Raw genomic sequence first — 27934 nt, forward strand, 5'->3', positions numbered from 1 at the left:
GGTCCAAACACTGTTTCACTTTCGGTTTGTCTGAGTAACTGCATCGGAGAGTTGATTAAATCAACTCCCAAAAACTGTGCTTAAACTGACATGCTTACGATTTTGGTCTTATTTGTTTTTTTCTAATTTTGTTGTTTACAATGCTTTTGTAAGGCGTTTTTAATGATCGACCTAAATTTCAGAATCAGTTGTAGAGTTAAAGGAAGTTACAGAGCTCACAACTCGTCGTTATATAAAGAAGTCTCGTGCCATGGTTTTGTTTATATTGGTTCAATATACCGTAAAAAATTCAAGAATTCAGTACATTCTTACGACTCAAGTCCATAATTAGAAAAGTGCTTAAGCAATACTTAGTCGGCTGTCAAGAGGTGAGAGTTAAGTGTTCTTTACTTAATAATTTTATACTTACATATTTAGAAATAGAAAATGTTAAATCCTTGCATTTTAGCATTTAGAACTCCAAATGCCAACGTATTTTGGTCAAATGAATCTAACGGTACAGATTAGCAGATGTCCGATAGTGTGAACTGGATTGAAACGGTAATCAGAATAAAAACGACAATTAGTTTTATTTTACAATTTTATCAAAACTCGTCTCTTCCTGATCATCCGTGTAATTTTTCCTCAACGGATTTATAAAAAAAAATAAACTCTAGGCATGTCTATTTTTTTACCATCTAACATACAGATCCGCAAATCCTGGCTAGTGTCAAACCTTTTAAAACATGCTAAATGTTCTTCCTGACAATGAATTATAAATGGTAAATATTAGTTTGACCTCACTCTATATATACAATAGTTTTCTACTGCACAAAACCTTAAAACATTTTTAAAATGCTAATAACAGGCAGACCAATTAAAAAAGGATCAGTTTACAAATAAGAAATCTCCACTAACCATGGTCAACAACTCATTAGTTTTCTGCTACTGAAACATACAGGAGGTCGAATTTTATGCTACTTAAATTTACAAAAGTGTTTAAAACAAAAGTTGTCCATTACTTAGCAATCAAATAAGTGTCAAAAACAAAAACAATGACTGGGTATAAATATCAAAAAAAACAATTTGGAGGTTGAAGTGAAAATTCCTCTGCAAATGTGACATTGTTTTCCTCTCTTGGTCAACTCTGCTGCACAAACTGTGCAGGCGATATGTCCACATGGGATGAAAAATGTGTCGGAGAATCTCTCTTCACATATTATGCATTCAGGCACCTGAGGAAATCTAATAGTCTACAAGTAAAAACTAAATTTAGCACATTTGTTGAGCATTATTGTATCATATCAAATTAATTGTCAGTACTAGAGACCCATGGGCTGCATCACTCACATACGCAACAATAACCAGAACATTAAGCAAATCAGCTTAATGGCATCAAATACAATAATCTTGACTAGCCGATATTGATACCTGTTTTACATATTCCTATGAGACATAAAATCCCCTTTATTTGTATAAGTTTATAAGAGGAAAATTTTCAAAAAAAATTATCTATTAATTCTTATGTAAAAATTCATCCCACCACCCCCAAATAAGCCTCTTCCTCCCCCTGAAGATCATGATTTGAACAAAATCTGACGATGGTTCTACACAATAAAACAGTCAATCTGCTTTTTTGATGTCCAATTCTTAAGGAAGACCTTTTTCTTTAGAAATATTAGTACAAATTACAAATGAAAATGTATTTTGAGATCAATTTCGTTTAACAGCTTCAAATTTGGTTTAGAAACATTATAATGGTCTTGAGAATCGTCTGAAAAATACATTTGGTACCTCTTCATATGATATAAAAAATATTTACATTTTCCAGTGTCTTGATGATAACGGTACAAATCAGTTTTGTAATGTACGAGGGTTGTCCCAAAATAGCGTAGACAGGACACATAATTTATAATCTGTTCACTGCAATTTCATTAGACTTCTATGTTTTCTTCAAGACCCTTTGGCAAACAATACTGAAAAATTCAAATCTGTACTTTATTTATTTCTCGAGAAAATAAATAATAAGTAACAACAAGTTTTGTCAGGCGGCGCAATGTTCGACGTCGAAAATTTCCAGGTTTACGCTGTTGCTAAACTCTCTACATCGTTTACGATAACATTTACGTTTTATTTCCGAAAAAGTCTTAGAAAAAATACTTTCTTTGAACAAGTAACCTGAGTGCACATTCAACATATATTTCTAGTTTTGTTTTTTTTGTTTTAAATATTTTCTTAGTGCAAACGATCTGTCGGCTCCACACTTGTCCTGTATTACTTGTTGTCTAAGGTCTGTCTTGCCGAAATGTGTCTTTGAGCATTTTGACGTCCATTGATATCGTTCGGGGTTTCTTTTAAACCACTATTTGTCATCATACTTGTTCAAATATTTTCAATGTTGTTTAACTACTTATTCACAAAACGCATTTTCAATCGATTTTGTTAATTTCATTTACTTCCAAAGCCGCTTAGCATTTATTTCGTGGTCTTTACAAAATTGTATCAGTTACTGCTGCGCCGCCTTTAACGCTGACATCGTCATTTTATTACGAGTTAACTTTTCAACATGTCACAAAACGCACTCTAAGATATTTAAAAGTTTTGTTATAGCCAAAACAATTTCTGAGTAAATAATAGAATTATTATCAAATATCCATGTATGTTTTATTTGAATTTTTTATTCGAAAAGTACTTTTCCTCGCAATTTTCATTTCATTATGTTGATTTTAACTTTTTGTTCTTGACATTGCGCCGCATGTCGGATTTCTGACCTTACATGCTTTCATTTCACTAATTTTATCTCAAACAATATTTGATTTTAAAACATTATTTGAATGCAAATTTCTTGAACCCTTTGTGGCACAAATTTCGTTTTCCTTTGTCTTCGATTAACTGAATAACGCCGCTTGTCTACGCTATTTTGGGACAACCCTCGTATAGTCCAATTTTGACATTTTCCAGTGTCTTGATGATAACACTACGAATCAAGTTTGTTATGCATAGTCCAATATTTACATTTTCCAGTGTCTTTGTGATAAAACTACGAATCAGTTTTGTAATATATAGTCCAATACATTTCATCAATGACTATTTTAATTTTTAATCGTACACTTGGCTGAAAATCATATATATAAATATAAGTAATAATTAGGAAACAATCTTTGAATATTATTAGGTGATAAAATACAGTCGGGTGCGATTAAATATATCATTCAGCTTTAAGGGCTTTACTGGAATGATCAGCCCCGGTCGTATTTGATCACCTCATGATACTCAAAGAATGATTCCTATTCCTTAATTTGATTTGAGATATATGCTTAAAATTGATTAAAAACAATAATCTATCGGTACATGCATTTATATGATGAAAAATAAACAAACTAGGGGTTGTTGTTATGGTATACAATCATAATAATTTAGATTATAGTATCTTTTTACATATTGTGTTTATATCATTTGCCGGATACACCTATCTTTAATTCTTCATACTTACGATAATCTTCATATACAAGTACTGATGTATATTAGTACTGAGTTAATCCGCCATTTATTAAATTGATTTAATCTTTATATATTAAGAAACAACAAGAATTATTGACCAATAGGTCGAAGATTTTTATAATATTTTACATGTATAATTAAATGTGGATATTTTCCTAAATTACACGTGACAGATACACAAAATTAAGATTCCATGTTTACTTTGCCTTACAATCGAAATAATCGCTATTTTTGTGTTCAGATTTAAGACTTACCCATTAGTAAAATAGTAGTAAATTTAAGCCCAATATCGACTAAGTCATCCAGTCACAAATTACAATTACATTTTGTCAAAATCTGACCTCAGGGCTCTTTATAAGAGCAACATTTCATAACATGAGGGTAATAATTAAAATCGAAATACTGAAGTACTGACGGGAGTTGATTTTATCGATTATCATTTATTTTCAAATCAGGGATATGTGAATTTGCATGGCAAGTAGTAACAGTAATCGAAATATTTCTGAGAAATTGTGTGGATCCAGGCAAGATTGAACTCTAGTTTTGTTCAACCAAACGCTCGACTATATCCGTTTATCTCCGACAAGCAAGAGAGACTCTCTGTTTTGTCGGATATTAACGGAGACAGCCGAACGTCTGGTTGAACGAGACTAGTACATTGAAGTCTAGCGTATGAATACATGATACGACTTCAAAAAATATCAGAACTGTTTGTACCATTTAAAATCTTACTATTTTCATGGTAGTAATAAATAGGTTTTCTTGAAAAACAATGCCTCAGAATACATTACATCGAATTTCTCGATTATTTTCAGGAACTTAGTGTTGTCAGCGGTATTGATTTGTGCTTAGGTCCAAATACTGTTTCACTTTCGGTTTGCCCGAGTAAGTGCATAGGAATAAAATCAATTCCCAAAAATGAATATTGTATTTTCCAATTTTGTTTGAAAGCATGTCAGTTTATTGTTAAATTTAATTCAGCATACTTACTGAAGTTCGTTTATTTCTTGTGTGTTGCACTAGATGTAAGCAATGACTGGAATCACCAGCTGTAGAAATGTAAATTTAAGAATGTCAAGCATAGCGAAGTAGATTTTCATGCAACAAGAATCATGCTTCAAAATATGTATCAGACTTTATTCAAATTGTTAAAGGTATATGTGGCGTACTTGAAACAAAAATTTGACATGAGTTTGAGTGAAAAATATACATCATGCGTCTTATAATTAGATGTTTCACAAACGCTAGGCCCGTAAAACACGTTCTTTCTTTAGTTATTTGTCTCTAAACTCTCTGGACTCCGTCCCCCCTACAATTTCATGATGGAAACCTAAATTTAATTCGACTTTAAATTCTATTCCATCAATCTACATGGTCTCCAATTACGATCTTACATTTGTTCCTTTCCTTGTCAGAATTTTAACAAAATCGTGACCATGCCCCTTTAAAACGATGTTTTGGGTTCCATAAAAAATACAAAAAATTAATATAAAATAATCGGAAGCCAATATTGGTGTCATTTTTATATAATCATTTCTCAAAAATGATTCTTCATCAATTCATGAAATAAAGCAATAGTGTGTCAAACCACCTTAACTGCCTTCACTATGACACAGACAAATGCATCAGCTACATGACAAAAGTCCTACTAGCCAGGTAATACCTAAATTTAAAAAATCAGATACGGCAGAAATTTATTTAGACCACCTTTACACCATTAAATCTTACCTGATGCGGAAGATTGAGTGGATGGTCCTGCAAATGACAGACTTTCACCTTCTTTAAGGCAAAACACTGTACTAACACTACCCTGAAGTATTTGGAAGGCCTCTTCATCATCAATTATACACCCATTTTCTAGGACAAGCTTAACGTTGGTGCTAATGTCAAATTTTTCCTTTGCTGCAAACACAGTGTAAAATCAAAGTACTGAAGAACTGAAGGGAGTTGATTTTGTCGATGTTTAATTATTTTAAAATCAATGATATGTTATTTTGCATGACAAGTACACGTAGTTTCTAATTTGAATTACGCACATTTTCATAATATGAATATTTGGACTTTTTCGACAAGAATGTCGAGAAACCTCCATACAAATCATGTTAAATAATATTTAAAGACAAAATTGATTCAATCAAACTATGTATCAGTAATAAAAATATTTTTCGAAAATAGTCTCGTTCAACCAAACGCTCGGCTGAAACCGTAAATCTCCGACAAGGATTTACGAAGACAGCCGAGCGTCGAGTTGAACGAGACTATATTGAACTCTGGCGTAGGAATACATACGACTACAACAAATATCTAAAATGTTCGTACTATTTAAAATCTGACTATTTTCAAGCTATTTATAAATAAGTTTCCTTGAAAAACAATGCATTAGCATACATTACATCGAATTTATCAATTATTTTCAAGAACTAAGTCTTGTCAGCAGCGATGATTTGTGTCCAAACACTGTTTCACTTTCCGTTTGTCTGAGTAACTGCATAGGAGAGTTGATTAAAATCAACTCCCAAAAAAGTAATGCAAAATAAAAATTTATTTTCTTCCTGATGTACATAGTAACAAGATTAATCTAGTTATGTGCGTAAACAACGTAGCTATCTGGCACTTATGGTAACCTACGACACCCCCCTCCCCAACCTCATTTCTAATGAGGTAAATCACTTTATGATGTTGTATCATTAAAGGATAGTCTCTCTGATTATGGTAATGGTAATTAAAAAAGACGTAGGCTCTATAAATCAATTTATACAGGTGCCTTTATAAGTGCATATCAATTTATGTAAAGTTACACTTCACATAAAAAAACCCCGGTTTAAATATGTTAAAATATGTGAATACAAGAGGCCCATGGGGCCACATCGCTCACCTGAGCAACAGCGACTTTACATGGGCGTTTAAAGGATATTGTGTCTTATGGCCATTGGTAGAATTACAAAAAAGAAATATTGAAAAGTATTGAATTTTACAATTATTTTTGCATACACTTAATCTTTGACATTGTACCTTGACGGCATACCATTTTTACCGAAAAATAGAAAATCCTATGCAAGATATAAGAGTAAACTTTCGGTAGGGGTACACTTAATCTTTGACATTGTACCTTGACGGCAAACCATTTTTACCGAAAAAAAATACTATGCAAGATATAAAAGTAAACTTTCGGTAGGGGTACACTGTTTAATTGGTCTTCCCCGTTATAGACGACTATTGTTTAGCTGTCGTAATCTCGTGTGACTTTTATAACCTTACTCACTTGATGAATAAATACTGTTGTCACGTGACATGTTAAAGAACTATTATAACCAATGTCACCCCTGCGAATGTTTTTGTCATTCAAATTTAGAGCACGTGGTTTTATATGACCCTTCAGTTTTGCAGTAAAAAACATTTCTCGTGTTTATAGTCTGTTTCCTGAAATCTAAGTACTTATAGTCAGATATAATATCTAAACGTTTCTTGATGTTAAACTTTATCTTCATTAATTGGTGTATAAAATGAGTTCTAGAAATTAATATGACATTAGAAAATAAAGTTTTTTTTCTGCTGTTGCAACAACTAACATGCTTAGTACCGATCCCCCCTAAGGATTAATTTTCCATCCGCGCCTGACCTAGTAATAGCATCAATAGTGAAACAGACTATACCATTTTATGCAGAATGTTCTTTGAAAATGGCTCGATATACTAAATCTTTATACAAACAGAAACCCATTCTTCTTTTTTAATCACAGAATTGCACATCAAAAATATTAAACATGGCTATGATTTTATTAAGCAACCCAATGTTTATATTTTCAACCACGTGTAGAGTGGTTGAACACGAACGATAGCCCTGTTCTGAATATCATCATTTAGTTTAAATAACCGCTAGAGGATGATATAAGACATATATCCTAAAATATATTTTCATGTTTTTAAATAAATCAAAGTAGGTTATGATATGAAAAACGACCAGTACTCACGTATTTTGAGTATATTATCCGAACACTTATACTTCTGCTTGTAATTTTACAGGAACTGAACAATTCTCGGTGAAATCTCGCGAACTTTCATTCGAGCACCTCTGGATTTAGTATATAATTCGCAACGATAAAGAAAACATTCCGAACACATTCGTAGGGGTAAATGTATTGACAGGCATATCACTCTATTTTACTAAGGCCCACCCATTATTTTCATTTATATTCAAAAATAACAAATGGCTACAAACCAGGATGATTATCCGCTGTAATATTTTCTAAAGAGTAGTGATAATGTCTTTATCCCCGTAACAAACTGTCAGAACTATGGTAACTGTTTTAACGGTGTCCTTTTAATTTACTCATGTCTGAAAAAATTATCAAAATTGATGTAGAATTCATATAATTCATCGTATAAGATAGGTACAGCATATTATCTTTTATTTTTTTGTACAATTACTAGTATTTAACGTTTTTAATGATCAACCAAAATTTCAGCGTCAATCGTAGAATTATAAGAAAGATACAGCGCTCACATTTCTGCTAGGTTTGAGTCATATTTTTTTCCACGTTAGTTTATTACATTCTGCTAACGATTTTTAACTTGATATTTCCTATTCAGCTTTTTAAATGTAGACACAAAAATGATGGCCTCAGATCTGTATACATACATAGAATTGTGTGCAAAGCTCTGTATCTCGCTCATAATTAGAAGCTTAACAGAAATTGTAAACAATCAATTAGAAGAACCATGCACTAAAACAAATAATGAGCACGTTTTTTTTATCAAAATGAATAAAATATAAACCTACATATTGCCTCTAGCGATATTAAACTCTTTTAAACTAAATAAACTCGAGAAAATGCTGAGCATCTCAACAAAACACATTGCATTAATCAACCAAGAATTGTATTTTAGAACTTTGTAAATACATCAGATTATTTTGCGCAGGTAAACAATCGACTGTCTGATTTACCGAAGTCTATGTTTGACTTGATACGTAAAAATTACAAAGTACAGGCAATAGTTCCCCATGTTACAAAGCATAATTAATGAAAATGAAACGAAAATAAAAAAAAGCTTACATAACACCACCGTCAAATGTAAAAACTGTCAACGCATTGACATATTTAACCTCAATTTACTTCACCAAATCGGCACCAATGTATGTTGCATGTTTCAAGATTTGCACAGCAAACAAATTCATCTTTTTCAAATCGACCAGTTTACTGTAAACCAACTTTTATTAGTGACAACTTTATTCCGCGATTTACTCGTGCAAAAGTGGTTCGCGACGACTAATGTTCGCGATCAAGCCATATCCAGACCCGTTTTGTTATAACAACCAGATGACATCGCGGCGAGAAAAATTCGTGACGGCGAGGCCCTCGCAAACCTCGCGAAAATTTCTCGCACGCGAATAAAAGTTAGTTTAAGTATCATACGTCAAACATGGGTGTTAAAACAAAGAACCTCGTTTTGGAAGTATAGAATACTGAATCCGAGGTTATAAACCGATTGAAGCACGCCTTTTCCTTTTATTATTATTATTTTCGTAATAACTCAGATTTGAGAAAGAATTAGCCCATAGTTTTTGCAATTTATATTTTCCTTGCCATAAGGATTATTTATCCTAATTACGTTAAATTTAACTCAGTAGTTCCTATAGTTTCGAGGTTTTCTCCGCTTTGAATAAAGATCAGTCTTTCATTTCTGCAATTTATATTTGCCTTTCCATAAGGGTGCTTTGTGCCGAATTTGGTTGAAATTGGCCAAGCGGTTTTAGAGAAGAAGTTCAAATCATGAAAAGTTTACAGACGGACGGACAGATGGACGACGGACAAAATGTTGACAGAATAGCTCATTTGAGCTTTCAGCTCAGGTGAGCTAAATAAAGTGACGTATTTTGAATCAAAACTGACTGCAATTATTACCTTTCAATTGCAGTTCCTCAAGCTTTGAGGCACTTATTATTCTCCCCACAGTTTTGTCATAGTTCCAAACCTGGTACGGTTTTTGAGAACAGGGCGGATCGCTTGTCAAGATGAAGTCGTCTGTATTTCAAGCAAAAGTTTATAAGAATGTGAAGTCTTAGCCCGATCGAAATCTGTGGATTTGTTTTCAAAAGCCCCTTTTCCATCTTTACAAATGAGTCAGTTACAAGGTTATAATTTTAAAATTTTCAATTGAAAACCACAGTATATTATACTTAGATTAATTTTTATTTACTACAAACAAATTATGCTTAAGCTATGCAAACCTACATTTGCTTTATGTCGGTGTAATATATCTAACTCCATACACATATTTGCAAAAAACAAAAGGTCGAAATCAAATAATATAATCATTTTTATTCAATATATCGCCTTGTCAGGTAAGTATGTTAACTTGTCAGATCTTTATGTTGACTTGTCCGATATTTTAATGACCAGTAAAGGCAAAATATATATGGTGGCATATCTCTGCCCCTTGTGTGCAAGTTATTTTCTATTTAGCATGTCGACATGCAAGATAAATACGTTGACATGCAAGATAGTTATGTCAGCATGCAACATAACCATGTTGACATGCAAGAAAACTGCAATCAAATAAGAGTTATAAAAAAATCTCAAATATCGCCAACATGTGACATCCAAGATGCTAGATACGCTACCTATTAATGTCAACATGCAACTTCTTTATGTTAACATGCAACTTCTTTATGCCGACATGCAACTTATTTATGTCGACATGCAACTTAGTAATGTTAACATGCAAGATAAATATGTTGACATGCGACTTAGTTATGTTGACATACAACTTATAAGTTGCATGTCAACATATTTATCTCGCATGTTAATATAACTAAGTTGCATGTCAACATATTCATCTCGCATGTCAACATAAGTAAGTTGAATGTTGACATAAATAAGTTGCATGTTGATATAAATAAATTGCATGTCAGCATATTTATCTTGCATGTTAACAGAAACAAGAAATCATATTGACGCAAGCGTCAAATGGGCCGCAAAAAATATAATTGTTGTATAAATCATTGGTTGTTTACATAAAAACACACCACAAAGAAGAAAATAAGAGTTGGTTGTACTAATTTGTATGGTAAATTTTAATATACTTTCAGCAACTTTTTGAAGTTTAACATTTTACTATTATCATAAAGAATCGATTTCGTTACTGTAAGCATTTCTAACGGAAATTGTATGATCATTGCCATAGTATGAAGCAATGGAGAACACATTGATTTTTACATTACTCTAATAAAAAGTTCAACTTATCATTTTTCTCTTGGAGATTATGTATTTCAAACCATTTTTTTTTGTTGCATTGTATTGAATGAAAACTTAATGTATTATATAGTCATTTTATTTGGCACGGCACATAGAAATTCAAATGTATCATTTATATAAAATTTAATGACATTCAGGTCTTTCGTATTTCAGGTCTTTAGTATGTCCCGCATACCGATCCTGATGCATTGTTTTGAAAAGAATGAAGAACTCCGAAATTTTCCGAATAGATTATAGTCTCGATAAAAACGCGCCAAATACGACAATCTACTAAGTATGGCCTACTTTTCATTTACGAGTAAAACAAAAAATAAGTGATATTTTCTAAAAGGCATAAAACATATCTCTACATGCAAATTTACGTTTAATTCATAAAAATAAGCATCGTATTAATTCTATTAAAAAAGAACTATCCCGCAGAAACGCAGTAACAATATTTAAATGTGTATCAAATAACGGACCGCCTTCCGGCGGCCCGTAATAAATTGCATGTCGACATAAAAAGGTAGCATCTAGTATCTTGAATGTCACAGGTGGGTGATATTTGAGATTTTTTGAGATTTTATATAATTCTTATCTGATTGTAATTTTCTTGCATGTCAACATAAGTATGTTGCATGTTGACATATGGTTATGTTGACATACAACTTATAAGTTGCATGTCAACATATTTATCTCGCATGTTAATATAACTAAGTTGCATGTCAACATATTCATCTCGCATGTCAACATAAGCAAGTTGCATGTTGACATAAATAAGTTGCATGTTGACATAAATAAATTGCATGTCAGCATATTTATCTTGCATGTTAACAGAAATAAATTGCATGTCGACATAAAAAGGTAGCATCTAGTATCTTGAATGTCACAGGTGGGTGATATTTGAGATTTTTTTGAGATTTTATATAATTCTTATCTGATTGCAATTTTCTTGCATGTCAACATAAGTATGTTGCATGTTGACATAATTATTTTGTATGTCAACATATTTATCTTGCATGTCGACATATTTGATAGAAAAATAACTTGCACACAAGGGCCAGAGATATGCCACCACAAAAATAAGTATCATCTTCATTCAATAAGTCAACTTTTTAGATAATTATGTTAACTTGTCAGATCTTAAAGGCGACTTGTCAGGTATTAGGATGACAAGAAAATGACAGTTAGTGACACTTACACGCTGTTGAGTTTTTATTTAGACTCAGTATAGTTGTTTTCTGACAAGTCAACATGAAGATCTGATAAGTCGACATAATCATCTGACAAGTGGTGGCAGATCTATGCCATCATAACATTCCATTGGCTTGCAAGCAGTTATTACTTAAGGGTCCTGTCCATTGGTTCATTTCCAGGTACACACTAGCCTTCATTAGAGCCATTATGGGAACTAATGATGCATGGCAATGTTTTGCAAAAAACAGTCTGTGATTTTTGTACTTTCCAGTACCTGATCCAACTGGATTGTCCTGCAATATATCCAATTTATACAAAAACATTGTACATATCATTATTTCTTTATGATTCATTTACTTTAAATGCTATGATGTTGAAAGGGTGTGGGGGTAAATTCCAAGATGCCCTTACCATCGTTGCCGACTGAAATTAATAAATTCTTATTTAGTTATAAAAACACATTTTTTTTTATTTCGGGTATTATTCGTTTAACATTTCAGGAACTGCATTTTTGTGACTTCCTTTATAATCTTTCGTTGCCCCTAAATAATAAAAAATATAGAAGGTTTATATTTCCTTTTTCACTTTTAAATTGGAGTTAAATAACTATTAAAAGCATTTAGGGTTATATATTTTTCTCAGTAAGTTCAAAAGCAATTCGACTGTAGAATCAGCACTAATTGTATGTAGATAAAACTCTTCATGTACTGATACATGTATGAATTGGAACTTAATCATAATCCACATAAAGTTAAATCGGTTTGTATTACAAATTTAATTTAACTTATATCATAAAAGGATCAAAGTATTTAGTAAATTTATCAAAAACTGTTTAAATCTTGGTTTATCATACTGTGGTTTCATTAATTTTCAAGGATATCAATTTTCGTGGATAAAGTGAAAATCACAGTTTCAAGGATACGTAAATTCGTGGCCACTGACCCTATCAATACAAAACATTAATAAAATTTGCAGTTCAATGAATATTTAATTTCAAGGATAAACTTAACAACGAAATCAACGAAAATTGGTATTCACCGAATATTGATGAAACCACAGTATTTGTTTTAAAGGCCTATGGTCACGATTTTGGTCAACAATTAATTTTCTGTTTTTAAAGCTTAAAAGTAAGGCATTTGTATGATAATCAACCAAATTTGAGTGTCAGAGTCAAACGTCGTGTTTGCATAGATCACAATTCTTTGTCATGTAAATAAAGCTACGCCATGTTTTTGTTTACGTTTTGAATGTTTGAATGTTGCGGAGTAATTTCAGTTTTAGACCGAAAATTTCAGTTTTAGACCCAAAATATAAAAAACGCTAGGAACTATTTTTTATGCCTATAACGAAATGGAACAGAGAGAAATCAGCTAGAGAGAGAAATGTCGTCTTCTACTTCAGAACCACAGGGCCGATTTCAACCAAATTTAGCATAGAGCATCCTTGGATGACGGGAATAAAATTTTGTTAAAATGAAGGACCATGTTCTCCTTCACAGGGATATAGTTAGATATTATGGTAAAATTGTTGGTATCCTTTAAAACCCTCTCAAAAATCATATGGCCAGAAAAGCTGATACTTGTGTGGAAGCATCCTCAGGCAGGGTTAATTCAAGTTTGTTCAAATTATGATCCCCGGGGGTAGGGTTGGGCCACAATGGGGGTTAAATTCTAAAATAAGAATATATAGAAAATCTTTAAAAACTTCTTCCCAAAACCAATTGGCCAGAAACGCTGAAACTTATGTGGGAGCATCTTCAGATTGTGTCGATAAGAGATTGCTCAAATCATGACTGCCGGGGGTAAGGTGGGGCCATAATGGGAGTCCCAATTTTACATAGGAATATATATCGAGAAAAATCATTGAAAAACTTCTTCTAAAAAACCAGGAGAAGTGTAGTGTAGATTCAAAATTGTTCAAATCATGGTCACAATTAATAGTGCCACAGTGGTGATTCCAATTTTGATTGGATTTCATTTAAAAAATCTTCTTCTCAAAACTCAGTCGGTCAGAGAAGCTGTAACTTTAGTAAAAGCAACTTAAGATAGATTAGCTAAGGGTTTCTGATCCGCACAGCTTCTCATGAACCGTGCTTTCATAAGTTGGGATTTTTCTTTGAATTTAAATTGGTGTTTACTGAAACCGTTCGACCTATGAAAACATGCAAAACATATCTGATTTTATCAACATTGTTTTCCTACTGTTTATTCACGAGTGTCTTTAACACCCATATCACAAACCCCTTATTTTTCTGTTTGAGCCTTCTTGATGCATTTATCATTCAATGATGCAATAACAAGTACACCAGATTGTGTATCAACAGAGACATGCACTCGTAGATTAAGGATTTCCCACACCCGCTCCCAGTCTTACACTTTTCGAATGAATTTGATCTATCTGTAATAATTCACATTATTCCTATTTTTGAATACGCTAGGGCATTAAACGTTCTTTTAACTTGTCACTATCAATGCCTACAGAGGCTGCCATTTCTGGTTTCAGGTATGGCATCTTTCAATACTTAGCTGGTTTAAAAATAGGATAGGAGATCACGTGAAGAAAAATAAATCCCGACTTTTGTTAGCACGATATGATAAGGGTTCGTGAGGAGCGGTGCGGATCATAAACCCTTGGCTAGCAAAGATGGGATTGTCGAAGATAGGATGGGACCATGTAGGAGGATTGAAATTTATCCAGGAATTTTTATTAATTATTAACAAAAACATGGTATTACATATACTTATATTCAAGCATTTTGACATATTGTTGATTAGTAATTGTTTAGACTGGGGTCCAAGGAGTGAGTGAGCATTTTTTGTGCCCCCCCCCCCCCCCCAATAAGAGTTTCAAAGTGTTCTGTAGGTTTTATATAAAGAGTTGTTTTAAGGTCTTCTTGAGAACTACAATGCTCAATATATGAAATTACTATCCTGTAAAATAAGTGGCTTAATGTTTTACATACGAATATCTGGAGAAAATTAAAAAAACACATTCAACACAGGATCTCCACTATATTGTCCAGATATTTTATGACTATAAAGCTGGTTTTATTATGGCTATTGTTGCTAAGGTGAGCGATGTGGCCCGTGGGCCTCCTGTATTCTTTAAAAAAAAAAACAATGTGCACGCCATGTCTGGTCTGCGTATAGGCATCTTCGCCCCCTTCTCTTACGCTCAGGCAGATACAATGTGTACAGCTTTATGTACACTGTTATTGTGCTTTATAATGGGTTACAATGTTGCTCAAACTTTAGGTGACAAATTTGAATTGACATTCCTTTTCCACAGGCAAGCAAGTCATAAAAATATTGACGCTAAAGCCTAAAAAATTGTACCATTTCAACATAATTAATTCTCATTATAAAAGTTTGTGAGAAAATTTCTATGCTATTGTATTAATGCGACAAATTTATATTGCAAAATAATATTACAGTTTGATCAAAGTTAACAAAGCTTGAAATGAGCAGTAAATCGTCAAAAAATAACTTTTTGCTTTTTACTCCTTGCACACGTCAACATAATTTTGTCGATATATATATATATATATATATATATATATATATATATATATATATATATATATATATATATATATATATATATACGTTTTCTGGAAAGATAACATTAATTTTAATTCGCCATTTGGAGTTTAAAACAACTTCATGAGGCGGTTATACGTTCCCATACTTGAAACAAAAGCGTGTACATTCGCAATTTGTACCACACAGGTATAATCATTATTTTCTGACAAGTCAACATAAGGATTTGACAAGAAAAAACCACCATTAGTTGCCTAAGAGGAATAAGTCGACTGGTCAGAAAGTTTAATTTACTTCTTGGGCCTAGCTTTATACTATGATGTCGAAAGAAAAGAAAAGACAAGAGACAAGAGGCCCAGAGGCCCCACTCTACCCTAGGGGTAATGATTTTCACATGTTTGAATCTACACAAACTGAGGATGCTTCCACACAAGTTTCAGCTTTTCTGGTTTATTAGTTTCTGAGAAGACGGATTTTAAAGATTTACTCTATATATTCCTATGTAGAAATTCGATTCCCATTGTGGCCCCACTCTACCCTTAGGGGAACTGATTTTCACAAGTTTGAATCTACACCACCTGAGGATGCTTCCACACAAGTTTCAGCTTTTCTGTTTTATTAGTTTCTGAGAAGACGTTTTTTTTAAAAGATTTATTCTATATATTCCTATGTAGAAATTCAATTCCCCATTGTGGCCCCACCTTATTCCAAAGGTCAGAATTTTCACCACTTTAAATCTACACTACCTGAGGATGCTTCCATACAAAATTCAGCTTTTCTAGTTTATTTGTTTCTGAGAAGACGGCTTTTTAAGATTTACTCTATTTATTTCTATGAATATGTAGAAATTCGATCCCCCATTGTGGCCCCACTCTACATCCGGAGGTATAGATTTTCATAGGTTTGAATCTACACTACCTGAGGATGCATCCACATAAGTTTCATCTTTTCTTGATTTTTGGTTTCCGAGAAGTCAGGTTTTAAAGATTAAATATATATATTCCTATGTAGAAATTTGATCCCCCATTGTGGCCTCACCTTACCCCCAGAGGTCATGATTTTCACAACTTTAAATCTACACCACCTGAGGATGCTTCCACACAAGAAGCGTCAGTTTTCCTGGCTGATTAGTTTCTGAGACGACGTTTAAAGGTTTACTCTATATATTTCTATGTAGAAATTTTTATCCCGCATTGTGGCCCCACTTTACCCCTGAGGGTAATGATTTTCACAACTTTAGATATACTCTATCTGAGAATGCTTCCACACAAGTTTTCGCTTTCCTGGCTGATTGGTTTTTGAGAAGAAGATTTTTAAAGATTTACTCTATATATATTCCTTTGTGAAAATCCCCCCTTGTGGTCCCACCCTACCCCCGGGGGTCATGATTTTCACAACTACTGCTTCCACACATGTTTCAGCCTTGCTGACCAAATGGTTCTTGAATAGAAGATTTCTTTATAATTTCAAATATTTAAAATAATTTCTTATTATATACCCTTGGGAAAAGGCGTGGTCCTTAATTTTCACAACTCTGAATCCCCTTTGCCTAAGAATGCTTTCTTTTAAGTTTGGTTGAAATTGGTTAAGTAGTTTTTGAGAAGATGTTGAAAATGTGAAAAGTTAATTGACAGACGGACAAACAGCGACAGACAAAAGTTGATCAGAAAAGCTCTTTTGAGCTTTCAGCTCAGGTGAGATAAAATTCTTGGATGCTCACCCATAATGATAATCGTGTATTTTTGAGTCAAATTGTCAGATTACATACAGTTGACGAAAATATCTTACAAGTTGCCTTAAAATTTCATACAGAATTGTCCGACATTATCGCGGGAAATGAGATTTTCTAAAACATGTCATAAACGAATAAATTTTGTCACATTTGATCACGGAAGAGCCGAACAATCATCAAGAGTATTTTAATTATTATTGTACTAAAACAGTAAGATTTGTAATTTCTGTTTACCTCTGAATGAAAACTCGTCTTTTCATCAATAAATTTAGTAAGCGAGATTAACTGACACATACTGGGCTTTCATTTAAAAGCTATGAACTACAAATATGCCATTAAAGTCTAGATAAACCTTACAAATTCTACTACTACGGTAATTTCCATTCTTTTGCTGTCCGGCAGAATCCCAATCCATTTGACCTCCCCAAACTCCGGACCATTGTCACTATTCCACACGATTCTGTCCTTCTCCTTCAGCCCGGACTCTTCAATCAACTTTTGCTTCTTTTGATACAAGGGAGAATCATTGTGGATGGGAATGGATCGGTCAGAGCACTGACGGCGATTCGGAACATCGGGGTTTCTCCGAACCTTTTGAATTGTAGCAAAAATACCACAGTTTTGGTCACAGGTGAAGAAACGTTTCTTTCTGAACACTCCATCACAAGTCCCCTTCCCTTTACTCTCCTGTGAAAATTACGATACAATGTATGGAAAGTTTTTATTTTTTACTCTCAATCAGTTAGATTGAAAGGACTACATAGATACATAGTATAATTATAATTGAATATCAGAGTTAAATATGAAGTCCTAATAATTCAGTAGATACCAAATTCCTTCATCATTTATAAATAACAAGTTTCTTCAATGAACACAAGAGAACTCACAGAACAATCATTCATAATTTTCACTTCCAACAATCCCATTACAATAATTAACTAAATATTAAAGACTTCGAAAATAACAATTTGGTGTATTGGAATAATAAGTTTGTTTGAATTCAAATATCGTCCGAAAGGAACAGATTTCAGAATGTGAGCGTTGTTGAAAAAACTTGTATCTTTCGACATCAAATCTCATTCAACTGTCGCACGTAGCTAATGACGGTGCATTCTAAAATCAGGGTTCACTGAAACAAACAACTCCTCCCCATATAGTTCATTCAACCATCTGGTGAAGTATCGAACTATGCGCTAGTGCGCGGTGCGAGCGAACCATTTATGTACAGGTGCAGATTAAAAACCGTAGTGGCACTATATACATATAAAATCGTCCAGGTGAAGGTTAACAAAGTAGGACGATGTGCAGCTTGTTCCTGAAGGTGTTTACGGAATTGCACTCTATTACACAAGTTAGTAAACTGTTACACAACCTGATGGTCGCTGTGAGGAACGAGTGTTTGTACGTATCAGTTCTGGCGTATGGGATCAAAAATAGTTTTTTGTGGCCTCTCACTGTAGTCTAAGTTGGAGTAAGGTAGATTGTTGGTATGGCTACCAGACCCCTCACGATGCGGAACATTATGATGAATTGATCCGCAGATCTTCTTTTTTGGAGTGTTGGCCATTGTGGTTGTTGTAGCATGGTAGTAACGCTACTGGTGGGATGGAAATCACAAGTCACAAACCTGGCCGCTCTCCGTTGTACCATCTCCAGGCTGTGTATATTGGTGGCCGTATGTGGGTCCCATATTACACTATCAAACTCCATTTGGGGTTGAACTAGGGTTTTGTAGCACAGTTCCTTAGTCTTCTTAGGACACTGGTAGATGTTTCTTTAGAGGAAGGCTCTGGTGTTGTTAGCTTCCTTTGTCACCTGGTTTATGTGATGATTCCAGTTGAACTTGTTGTGAATGTTGACGCCAAGGTACCTTGCTGATTCTACTATCTCAAAAATGTGTCCATGTATGGTGTATGGATGTCGTATTAGCTGTCTCTTGTTGCTTATCTGAAGTACTAGGCATTTCTGGGGGTAAAACTCCATGAACTAGTCTTTTTCCCACTCTTGGAGAGCCTCCAGGTCTTCTTGAAGAAGACTGCATCCTTCGGTGTTTTGATGCGTCTATAAAGGATGCAGTCGTCAGCAAAGAGTCGCACTGAAGAACCGTTCTTTATGTACTTTGAAAGATAATTAATATATAGCAGGAAGAGTGTCGGACCAAGGACACTCCATTAAGGGACTCCTGATAGAACTGGAGCCGAGTCAGATTTTCCATTCTGAAGGATTGCTGTTTGTGTCCGATCATGCAGGAAGTCACCAATCCAGCTGTGTAGGTTTCCCCGAATTCCATAATGATGAAGTTTGCTCATCAGCCTAATGTGCGGGACTTTATCAAAGACCTTAGAGAAGTCCAACAGTATAACATCTGACTGACCTTTGTCGTCAACAGACTTAGCAAGATTCTGCATAGTAACAATCAGTTGGGTCTCACAGGATCGTTGCTTTCGGAAGCCATGTTGTGCATCCGTTAGAATTCTCTGGCCTTCCACATGCAGCATGATTTTGCTGGTGATGATTTGTTCAAGCATCTTACATGTTATGGCATCTTACATGTTATTGATGTGAGGAACACTGGTCTGTAATTTTCTGGTTTGTTTTTGGCTCCTTTTTGTATACAAGTACCACATTTGCCCTTTACCATTCCCTTCGGATGACTCCTTGGTTTATGGTTGCCTGGAAGAAAATTGTGAGGACTTGAGCAAGGTCCGCCCCAAGAAACCTCAGCAGTCTTGCTGGAATACCGTCAGCTCCAATGCCTTGTTGAATTGTAGACTTTGAATTAGTTTGTTGACACCAGGTTCAGAGACGTCAATACAATTCATTGCAGGATGTGTTTTAGGACCCCCAGATTTTACGTTGTTCACCGGCTCGTAGGAGTTGAATACTGAAGAGAACTGATTGTTTATGATTGTACCTTTGGTGGTAGGATCTGAATATGTAAGTCCGTCGCCTGCTTTTAATGGCAATACCGCTGTACTATCCTTGTTCTTGCTGTTGATGAATCCCCAGAATCGCTTTGGGTTGGATGCACAGTCTGGTGAGATGATCTTATTCATGTGTTCGTTATATGCTTTCCTGCATGTATCCCTAGTTTTGAATTTTAGATGTTGTTATTTTTTTTATCCTGAGAAATTTTCGGTGATTTTGCCTTGTTGAATTGTCCTTGCTTTCTCCATAACAGCGCTTTTATGAAAAATGACAATAACAAACTGTCAACCATTATCTCTCGGTTTATCCATGATTTATTAAATCTGCTGCTTGTCATCTTTGATGGTACCTATGATTGGAGGATTTTGTTGAGTGTGTCACTGATGGAGTTCCACATTTCCTCTATCGACGATGAGAAGTCATAGTTGTTAAAGAACTGGTTTTTTATTAAGCCAATAAATTCATCTTATTGTGATCAGCTTTCTTTCATAGATAGATCTTACGTTTTACAGGTTTTCCGCGTTTTTCCACATCTAGTGTTTCAACAAAAACTGCATCATGATCTGATAAACCAGGTATGGGGGTGCATCGGTTGACGAGACTTGGTCGGTTTGATAGGAATATATCCAATGTATTGTCTAGACGAGTAAGGAAGTTCACCATTTGTTCCAAGCCACAATTCCGTAAAGTGTGTAAGAAATTCAGTTAGACTTCCGAACTAATTGGTTCCCTTTGATGGAAACATCTGTCCAGTTGATGTCAGGCAGGTTCATATCATAATCACATCGTTATGCATTGTTGATTTTATGTTTTCCAGTCACAAATTCCAATGATTAATTTGTAATACGAATGAAACATGTCAGTTTCTTGTTACAGCGCTTTTATTCGGGTGATTTAATTCTCTGTTGTAAACTGCTTTGCTCTAACTAGGGCTGGTATTCGTATGTTGACATCATGACGTCACAAATATCGAAAATATCGATCCCGATGCCAATAAATAATGAGCTCAGCTGTTTGCACAGTCAGTTGTGTTCTGCACTTGTGCTGATCTGCCACGGCGGAGCAAGGTCTGCCCCTGACACCCAGGTCTGGGAATGGCAATGATTAATTCTATTTATTGTTAATTGGGATCAGCTGATGAAATATGAAGGGTCTTGATGCATATGATTATTTATAATATTTGTATTGCCATCCCATCAAGATTAGGAATTCATTAAGTAATAAGTTTAACCTCAAATAGTCGGTCTCTGCGACGCAATAGACACTGTCCCTATATATGTGCCGGTGTAACGAAGAATATTGACCCGGGTTGAAAATTGACCTGGGGGTCATTTTTCAACGTTGAAAATTGAGACCAAAATCGTGAAATGTATACCCGGGGTCATTTTTCAACGGTATGAGAAAGATTTTTTCTAAACTCTGATGACATCGACACGTTGAAAATTGATCCTGTTGAGAATTGACCCCAACCTCAGAGTTTTTATCTGAACTGGAACGTACTCTATACGGTTTAAATGTACCATCATGCGTACGGGCTAATTTATTTTAGGTTGATAGGTCCAATTAATTATTTAATTTTGAGACTGAAAATATGATATCCATTTATTATTACTATACTATGTAAATAAAGCTAAGAAGATGAACGTTTGCTTCGGAATGGAACAGGCGAGTAGGGCTAGAATACTTTTTGACATAGATGACATGATTTTTATTCCCTCATGTGACAGAATTTTAAGTTTCAACTTGTCATAATCTCTGATAAATATATCGAACAAATGTATTGCCCGTTATTGTCACTTTTAAGGCAATTCAACAGAGCTCTATTCGACAGACACCTGGCGTTGTATTTTCTAATAATTGAAAATATAACCCCTATACTGTTTTACTGGGTAAAGGGAATATATATTTATATCAAGACAAAAGGATATAATGTCAGATACCTATGCTTAATTTGAAGAAGTCAGCATCTCTGACAAAAAAATAAATGAATGGTTGTCATATTTTTACTTTTTTTATGTATACTGTATTATACATATATACTTAACAATAATTTTTCATAAACTTGTCGGATTAACTTTATTGAAGCACCATCCAATTTTCTGCATATGCAGAGTCATAGTTCTTTTTCAAAAATGTAATTCATTTCTATCATTTTGAGTCTTCAATTCCATTAATTACCAGTAAATTAGAAACACAGGCAACTGACGTAATACATTTCCTCAAAATTAAAAACATATAGCTACAGCAAAAATGTTATCAATTTTTTTAAAAAGTAGGTTTGCATCTAAATATACAGTCGGAGGATTGTTGATCTAATTATATTAATGGTACATGTATACATGAAAAGGCATGCAAAAAGTTGAATATATTAAGATTACTCAAGCATACAATTAATATATAAACACTTGTTAAAATTCGGCTTTTATCAGACCTAGACTGGAATATGGTGATATTGTTTGGAGCAGCTGTATCAAGGAAAATCCGAATTGCTTAAACATGTACAAATTGAAGCAACCAGGACAGTGACAGGGATCAGAGTTAATTCTTCTAAAATCATTTTATATTGTGAGCATAAATTGGAAACCTTACAATCTCGAAGGGATAAACATAAACAAACTATATTCTCCAAGATTATAAATGGTTAAGCACCACAAGATATGTTAGATTGAATTCAATCATATTTTCTAGCTGAACATACATATAATCTTAGGTCGAATGAGCTTTTTAACTATCTACCACTATATACTTATTACAATAGCTTTGCTCCGTCTACATGTAAATTATGGAATAATCTTCATGCAGGAAAGAAAATTTCATCAACTTAATCTTTCTTTAAGTCAACACTTAAAAAACAAAATATACCTAAAGCTTACAAAAATTTCAGTTAAGGCAATAGGAAATATTATTTTACGTCAGTTACGGAATAAAGCTAGTAAAGCTTACTTTAAGGATATTTATTTAAACTGATGGGAGTCGATGTTTATATTGTCTGTTTATATAGGTCTGAATATGAAGGAAATGTGATTTCCCCCCTGGATATCCAAGATATACTCAACAAAGAGACGAACTTTTTAAACAACTTATTGACATTAGTGTTCCTTTTTATATGAACTATATACTTTATAGTAGTTCTGATTTTTCATATAGATGAAATTGTAAAATTGTTTCCCATGTTTATATTTATATTAGAGCTCCAAAGCGTTTTTGATTCTCTTATGTTACACGGTTTAAACCCATTTAAGTATTATACATGTATATTTACTTAATATATAGTCCCCTTTTATTAACTGTTCTTTTCAAATGGGCTGGATCATGAAAATGTCATTCTTATGTTTGTATCCCTGCAAGTATAAATGAAGGTAATTTGTTTGTTAGTGTAGGTGTGAGTCAACATGTCTACCAACAATATGTCATACAATCATATATGATAAATATTCGGATAATCATTTAATATACAAGTATCCCCTGTCTAATATGCACATAATATCAAATATATTCTGTAAACTTGTAATACTACATTCTTATGACTTTAGATAATTTCTTTTTGACTTTATATGTTTGAAAGAGTTTACATAGGCTATGACTCTCATCCAATCCATTCAATAATTTGAACATTCCGTTCAATAAAACACTTTTAAATTGAATTAATAATGTAGGTGGCTGTGATAGGAAAGTCAACCATCTACTCCAACACTGTTGTATGATCTACTACTACATATTTCTATTCAAAAAATGCAATTTACCTATTCATTGACGAAAACAATTACTGTTAGTATTTATGATAAATTTTTGTAATCAAAGCAATTAAGAAACTATTAAAGCAAAATTATTTTATTGTCATCCTGTACAAAAATTAGGTTGCTAACTTGCTACAGATTCCATGCCTAAAAAACCCAGCGATTTGACGATATTTAGTTACCCTAGTAACTACGTAACAAATAAAATTAAAAAAAATATGGCTTTCAAGAAATAGTTACTACAGCATTGTTCATGAAAGAGTACATGTTAGCATATCATCATTTTGTACACTGTTATTGGCTGGATAGGTGTGAATACAAAATTCAGATAATCACAGTTTTAACAAACTGAGTAGGTGGGAGCACAAAAATCTCAATATGACACACTCTAAATTTTAAATTTGCACACACCCAGAAAATCTACAATGAACAATATCAAAGTTTCAATTTACTTCTCCAGCGAATTTTAAAAATGGAGTTTAACTACATTGAATATTTTAACGTGTAATTATTATTATGTATATGTCAAGGGGTAGCTGATATATAATATTATGGGCTACATTTGGGAACAATTAAGAACTCCAAGGCCTTTTGTGAAAATAAGCTGAATATTTATTGTTGTATTTGTATATCGAATAAATGCAAACAGACATGCACACTCACTTACTAAAACCCGAAAAACCAGTCTAACACACCCATTCATTCACTGATCCACCCGCCAAACGTAACCACGTGACCTCTCGTACTACTATCATACTATCATACTATGAATGATTGTATGAATGAATGAAGCAGTGTGAATGTAAACAAATGAACAATGGGAAATGAAAACATGAAATGTTGAAATAAGTGAACGCAAATATGAATACTAATTAACTAAAATAATTATTCCTGTGACATATACAAATATTCTTAAAAACATATTTTTTTAATGAAATATATAGATATCACACAAAACAGCAATTATACGCGAAAAGTTTATTATGAATAAAATAGTTATTACATATTTAAAGGGATAATAATTAAATTAACCCCCCCCCCCCCCCCGTTGCAACATATAAATATAAAGAATAAATATGTATAAATATGTATATATATATATATGTTTTAATTAAATAAACTCAAGTTATAATATTGATTCGTTATTTTGTGCTTCATTGCTGTTGAATTTTGAACCGGTTTCATGATCAAAATTCCACGATGCGGGTCAATTTTCAACGGATTAGGGTCTTTATTCAACACCTTTCGTCTCATTATTCAACGTGGAAAAATGACCCCCGGGACAATTTTCAACCCGGGTCAAAATTCTTCGTTACACCGGCCTAAAATAATTCATAGTATCTAAAAACGGGAAATCAAATATAAACAAACTAATCTGATTTAATCCAAAACTCTTTATACAAAACAACTTATTTACATTGAATATTTATTATTGTATAACAAATAATCGTCACACTAATTGGTTATTATTCGAAACATTAATTAATTAATCAAAAATCAATAAATCAAAGGGGAATAACTCTTGCTAAAAAATACATTAATAAGCTGCCCGGTTCACGATTACTTAAAAAGTAAATATATTTACCGTGAGCCTATTTAAAGAAAACATGGAAGTTAAGATTTGACAAATGTTGAATAAATAAAACGATTCAATTCGTTTCTTTTATTTAGTGGGCGATTTTAGTTTTGATACTCAGTCGCTTGCGAAGTACGACCTCTGGTGAGAGAATGGGATAGAACTTTCAAGAACGGGGTAACTAAGAATGCGGATTGACTAATTAACGAAAAGTGTAGGATGAGTTTTTATGCATCACGGGCAGATACCTTGGATCAGACTTCGATTTATAGAAACATTTGATAAATAAAATGGAACAAATACTGCGACTTTAGTATTAATGGAAAGAACTTTCTAGAGCAGGGTGTCCAGAAACAGGTTGCCTAATTCACATCATGGCGGAAAGCGTAGCTAGGGCGAGATAACCATCGGGCAGGTTTAAAATATGCATGCAAATAGACAATAATGCACAACCTACTGCTACAACAGATTGGTTGTAAACCTTGGACATTAATTTGTTAACATTTAATGAACAGATTCTTGTATTCTACGTCTATATGGAAAAATGATGTATGCATAAAACGGGGGAGTTTAATCCCTCTCCAGATTGTTTTTATCTGAGATCTTATTTGGGACAGTAATAGAAATTATATCGAAAAATGACCTAAAGAACAAAATTTAGAGAGAGATACACTAAAAACCATTTACTGGTTTGAAAAAAATAAAATAAAAAAAACAATTTGTTTTTATTTCAATTTTGAAAAAATCAGATATGGCAAAAATATCGGACAAAGCGTATACAAAAATGAACGGAAAATAGGGTTTAACTTATTAAGCATGTGTGATTATGTGTAAAAAGTTATTAATTCACGCGCTTGCGCGGGTTATCATCTAGTAATTTATATAAGCGGGATGCCCAGCAAAATCACAACGTTGTTATAAGTGGGATACCAAAAAGGCAACATTGTTGTGTGAAGTGGGATACTAAAAACGTTGTTTACTCAGGGTTTGAGTTCTCAAATTCAGTTTGTTATACAGTTCAGTGTCAGGTGTAAAATTTGTTCTAAACACAACAAATATTTATGAAATGAATTATTATGACATAATATTAGATATTTTTAATATATTATGGAATAAGGCTCAAACAAAGTTGGTCTTTTAGCAAAACAGAGGAAATTCGAACAAAATTTAAGATTTTGTTTTTCACTGAAATATTTTTGTTAGTACTGTAATATTCAAAGTTAAGATTTTATTTGTTAGTCAACATAATTTTACATATTTATTGTTGGTTTTATCTCAATTTTTCATTTAGATCATTGTATGGCATACACTACAAAAAGACAGCTTAAAAACAATAAAAGACACCATATCTCAAAATTTTGATCATTAACCCCATATAAATTTTATGCCAGCAGAGTAAGGTCAATATATTTAGTTTTATACTATTAATGTTTTAGTATTATCATCAGTCAGTTCTTTGTTTAATTGAATAAAAAATGGGTAGGGATTTGAAAACTGATAGAGGAAATTCGGACTGGAATACCTATAAAAATTGTGAGTGAAAAATTAATGCTTAGAATCTATTTAGTTTCATTGCCATTCATGAACTATATTTCAATTTTAAAATTAAGAGTTTAGCCATTTGTTTTATTTTCACAATAAGAAAATCTCAATCAAAGAGTAAATTTTTAAAGAAATTTTCTTAAATTTTCAAAAAATATTCAATAGCCATAAACTCAAAAGTAGGTCATTGACCTACTTTTTTGAGAGTGAAAAATAAGATCTATAACACACAATAGATGGTGTTTCATTATCATCAGTGCATGGAATGTTTTATTCTGAGTAAACGTATACCTTAAGAATGTCATGCATTAAAAAAATGAAAACATTAGGCTGGTATAAGTAAACATGATAAGATATAAGTATATTTACCCCAAGTAGTTCTATTCCGAATTGAATCCCCTTCACTCTGGGTAATTCTCCTTTGTACTTAATTATCCCCTTCAAATAAGGTTGTCCCTTCACGGCTACTGTCACATGGTCATTAATTTGGAGTTGTGCCCCCTCTTTCAGCCATTTTTGGTCTTGAAAAATGGACAGACGTTCTTCACAAACGGGAATCGGTTGAAGAAGGGCAAACTCCGTCTTGCTCAGTTGTCTAGTATCCGTCGGCTGACACTCGATTTCAATATTTTCTTGGTCTGAAGTCCCTAATATCCACCACAGAATGTTCGTCTGTTTATCAAATCGATCTTCTGTTCGAAACAGTAGAGTTCCGGGTAACACGTCAACTTTAGATGTCGTCCGTAAGATTCCCCTCTTTTTCTTCTTTCCTATTTTATCGGCAAGAAGAATATAGTAAACGCTGCCAATTTGGTCCGACATATCAATAGATATCCAAACTTTGAAATATAGTTGTTTACTTTGAAGAACGTCAACGGTTGTTCTGAAAAGCGAGAAGAAAATCGATACACAGTTGATCAATAATGGCCAAAATGATAAGGTGTTGTTAAAACGCGGAACTATGGTGGC

The 27934-nt window shown here is 33.3% G+C and overlaps 1 protein-coding gene across 1 annotated transcript; it reads right to left on the minus strand.

The window, feature by feature from the left end:
* Positions 1-27934, minus strand: LOC128186749 (uncharacterized). Its single transcript, XM_052856627.1, has 7 exons — positions 27335-27934; positions 17540-17869; positions 12060-12204; positions 9383-9502; positions 5209-5382; positions 4471-4529; positions 1-1232 (listed from the first exon to the last, which is right to left on the minus strand). The coding sequence occupies exons 1-7, from the start codon at positions 27785-27787 to the stop codon at positions 1020-1022; spliced, it is 1494 nt and encodes a 497-aa protein (XP_052712587.1). The 5' UTR covers positions 27788-27934; the 3' UTR covers positions 1-1019.

The sequence above is a fragment of the Crassostrea angulata genome, chromosome 6 (assembly GCF_025612915.1).
Source record: "Crassostrea angulata isolate pt1a10 chromosome 6, ASM2561291v2, whole genome shotgun sequence".
Classification (NCBI taxonomy): Eukaryota; Metazoa; Mollusca; class Bivalvia; order Ostreida; family Ostreidae; genus Magallana; species Magallana angulata.

Coding starts and splice junctions, on each gene's coding strand:
- LOC128186749 (XM_052856627.1), bottom strand. CDS start 27,787: ATGTCGGACCAAATTGGCAGCGTTTACTATATTCTTCTTGCCGATAAA. Junction 17,870..27,334: donor TCGGAATAGAACTACTTGGG/GTAAATATACTT, acceptor TAATTTTCACAG/GAGAGTAAAGGGAAGGGGAC. Junction 1,233..4,470: donor CAAGAAATAAACGAACTTCA/GTAAGTATGCTG, acceptor TTTTACTTGTAG/ACTATTAGATTTCCTCAGGT.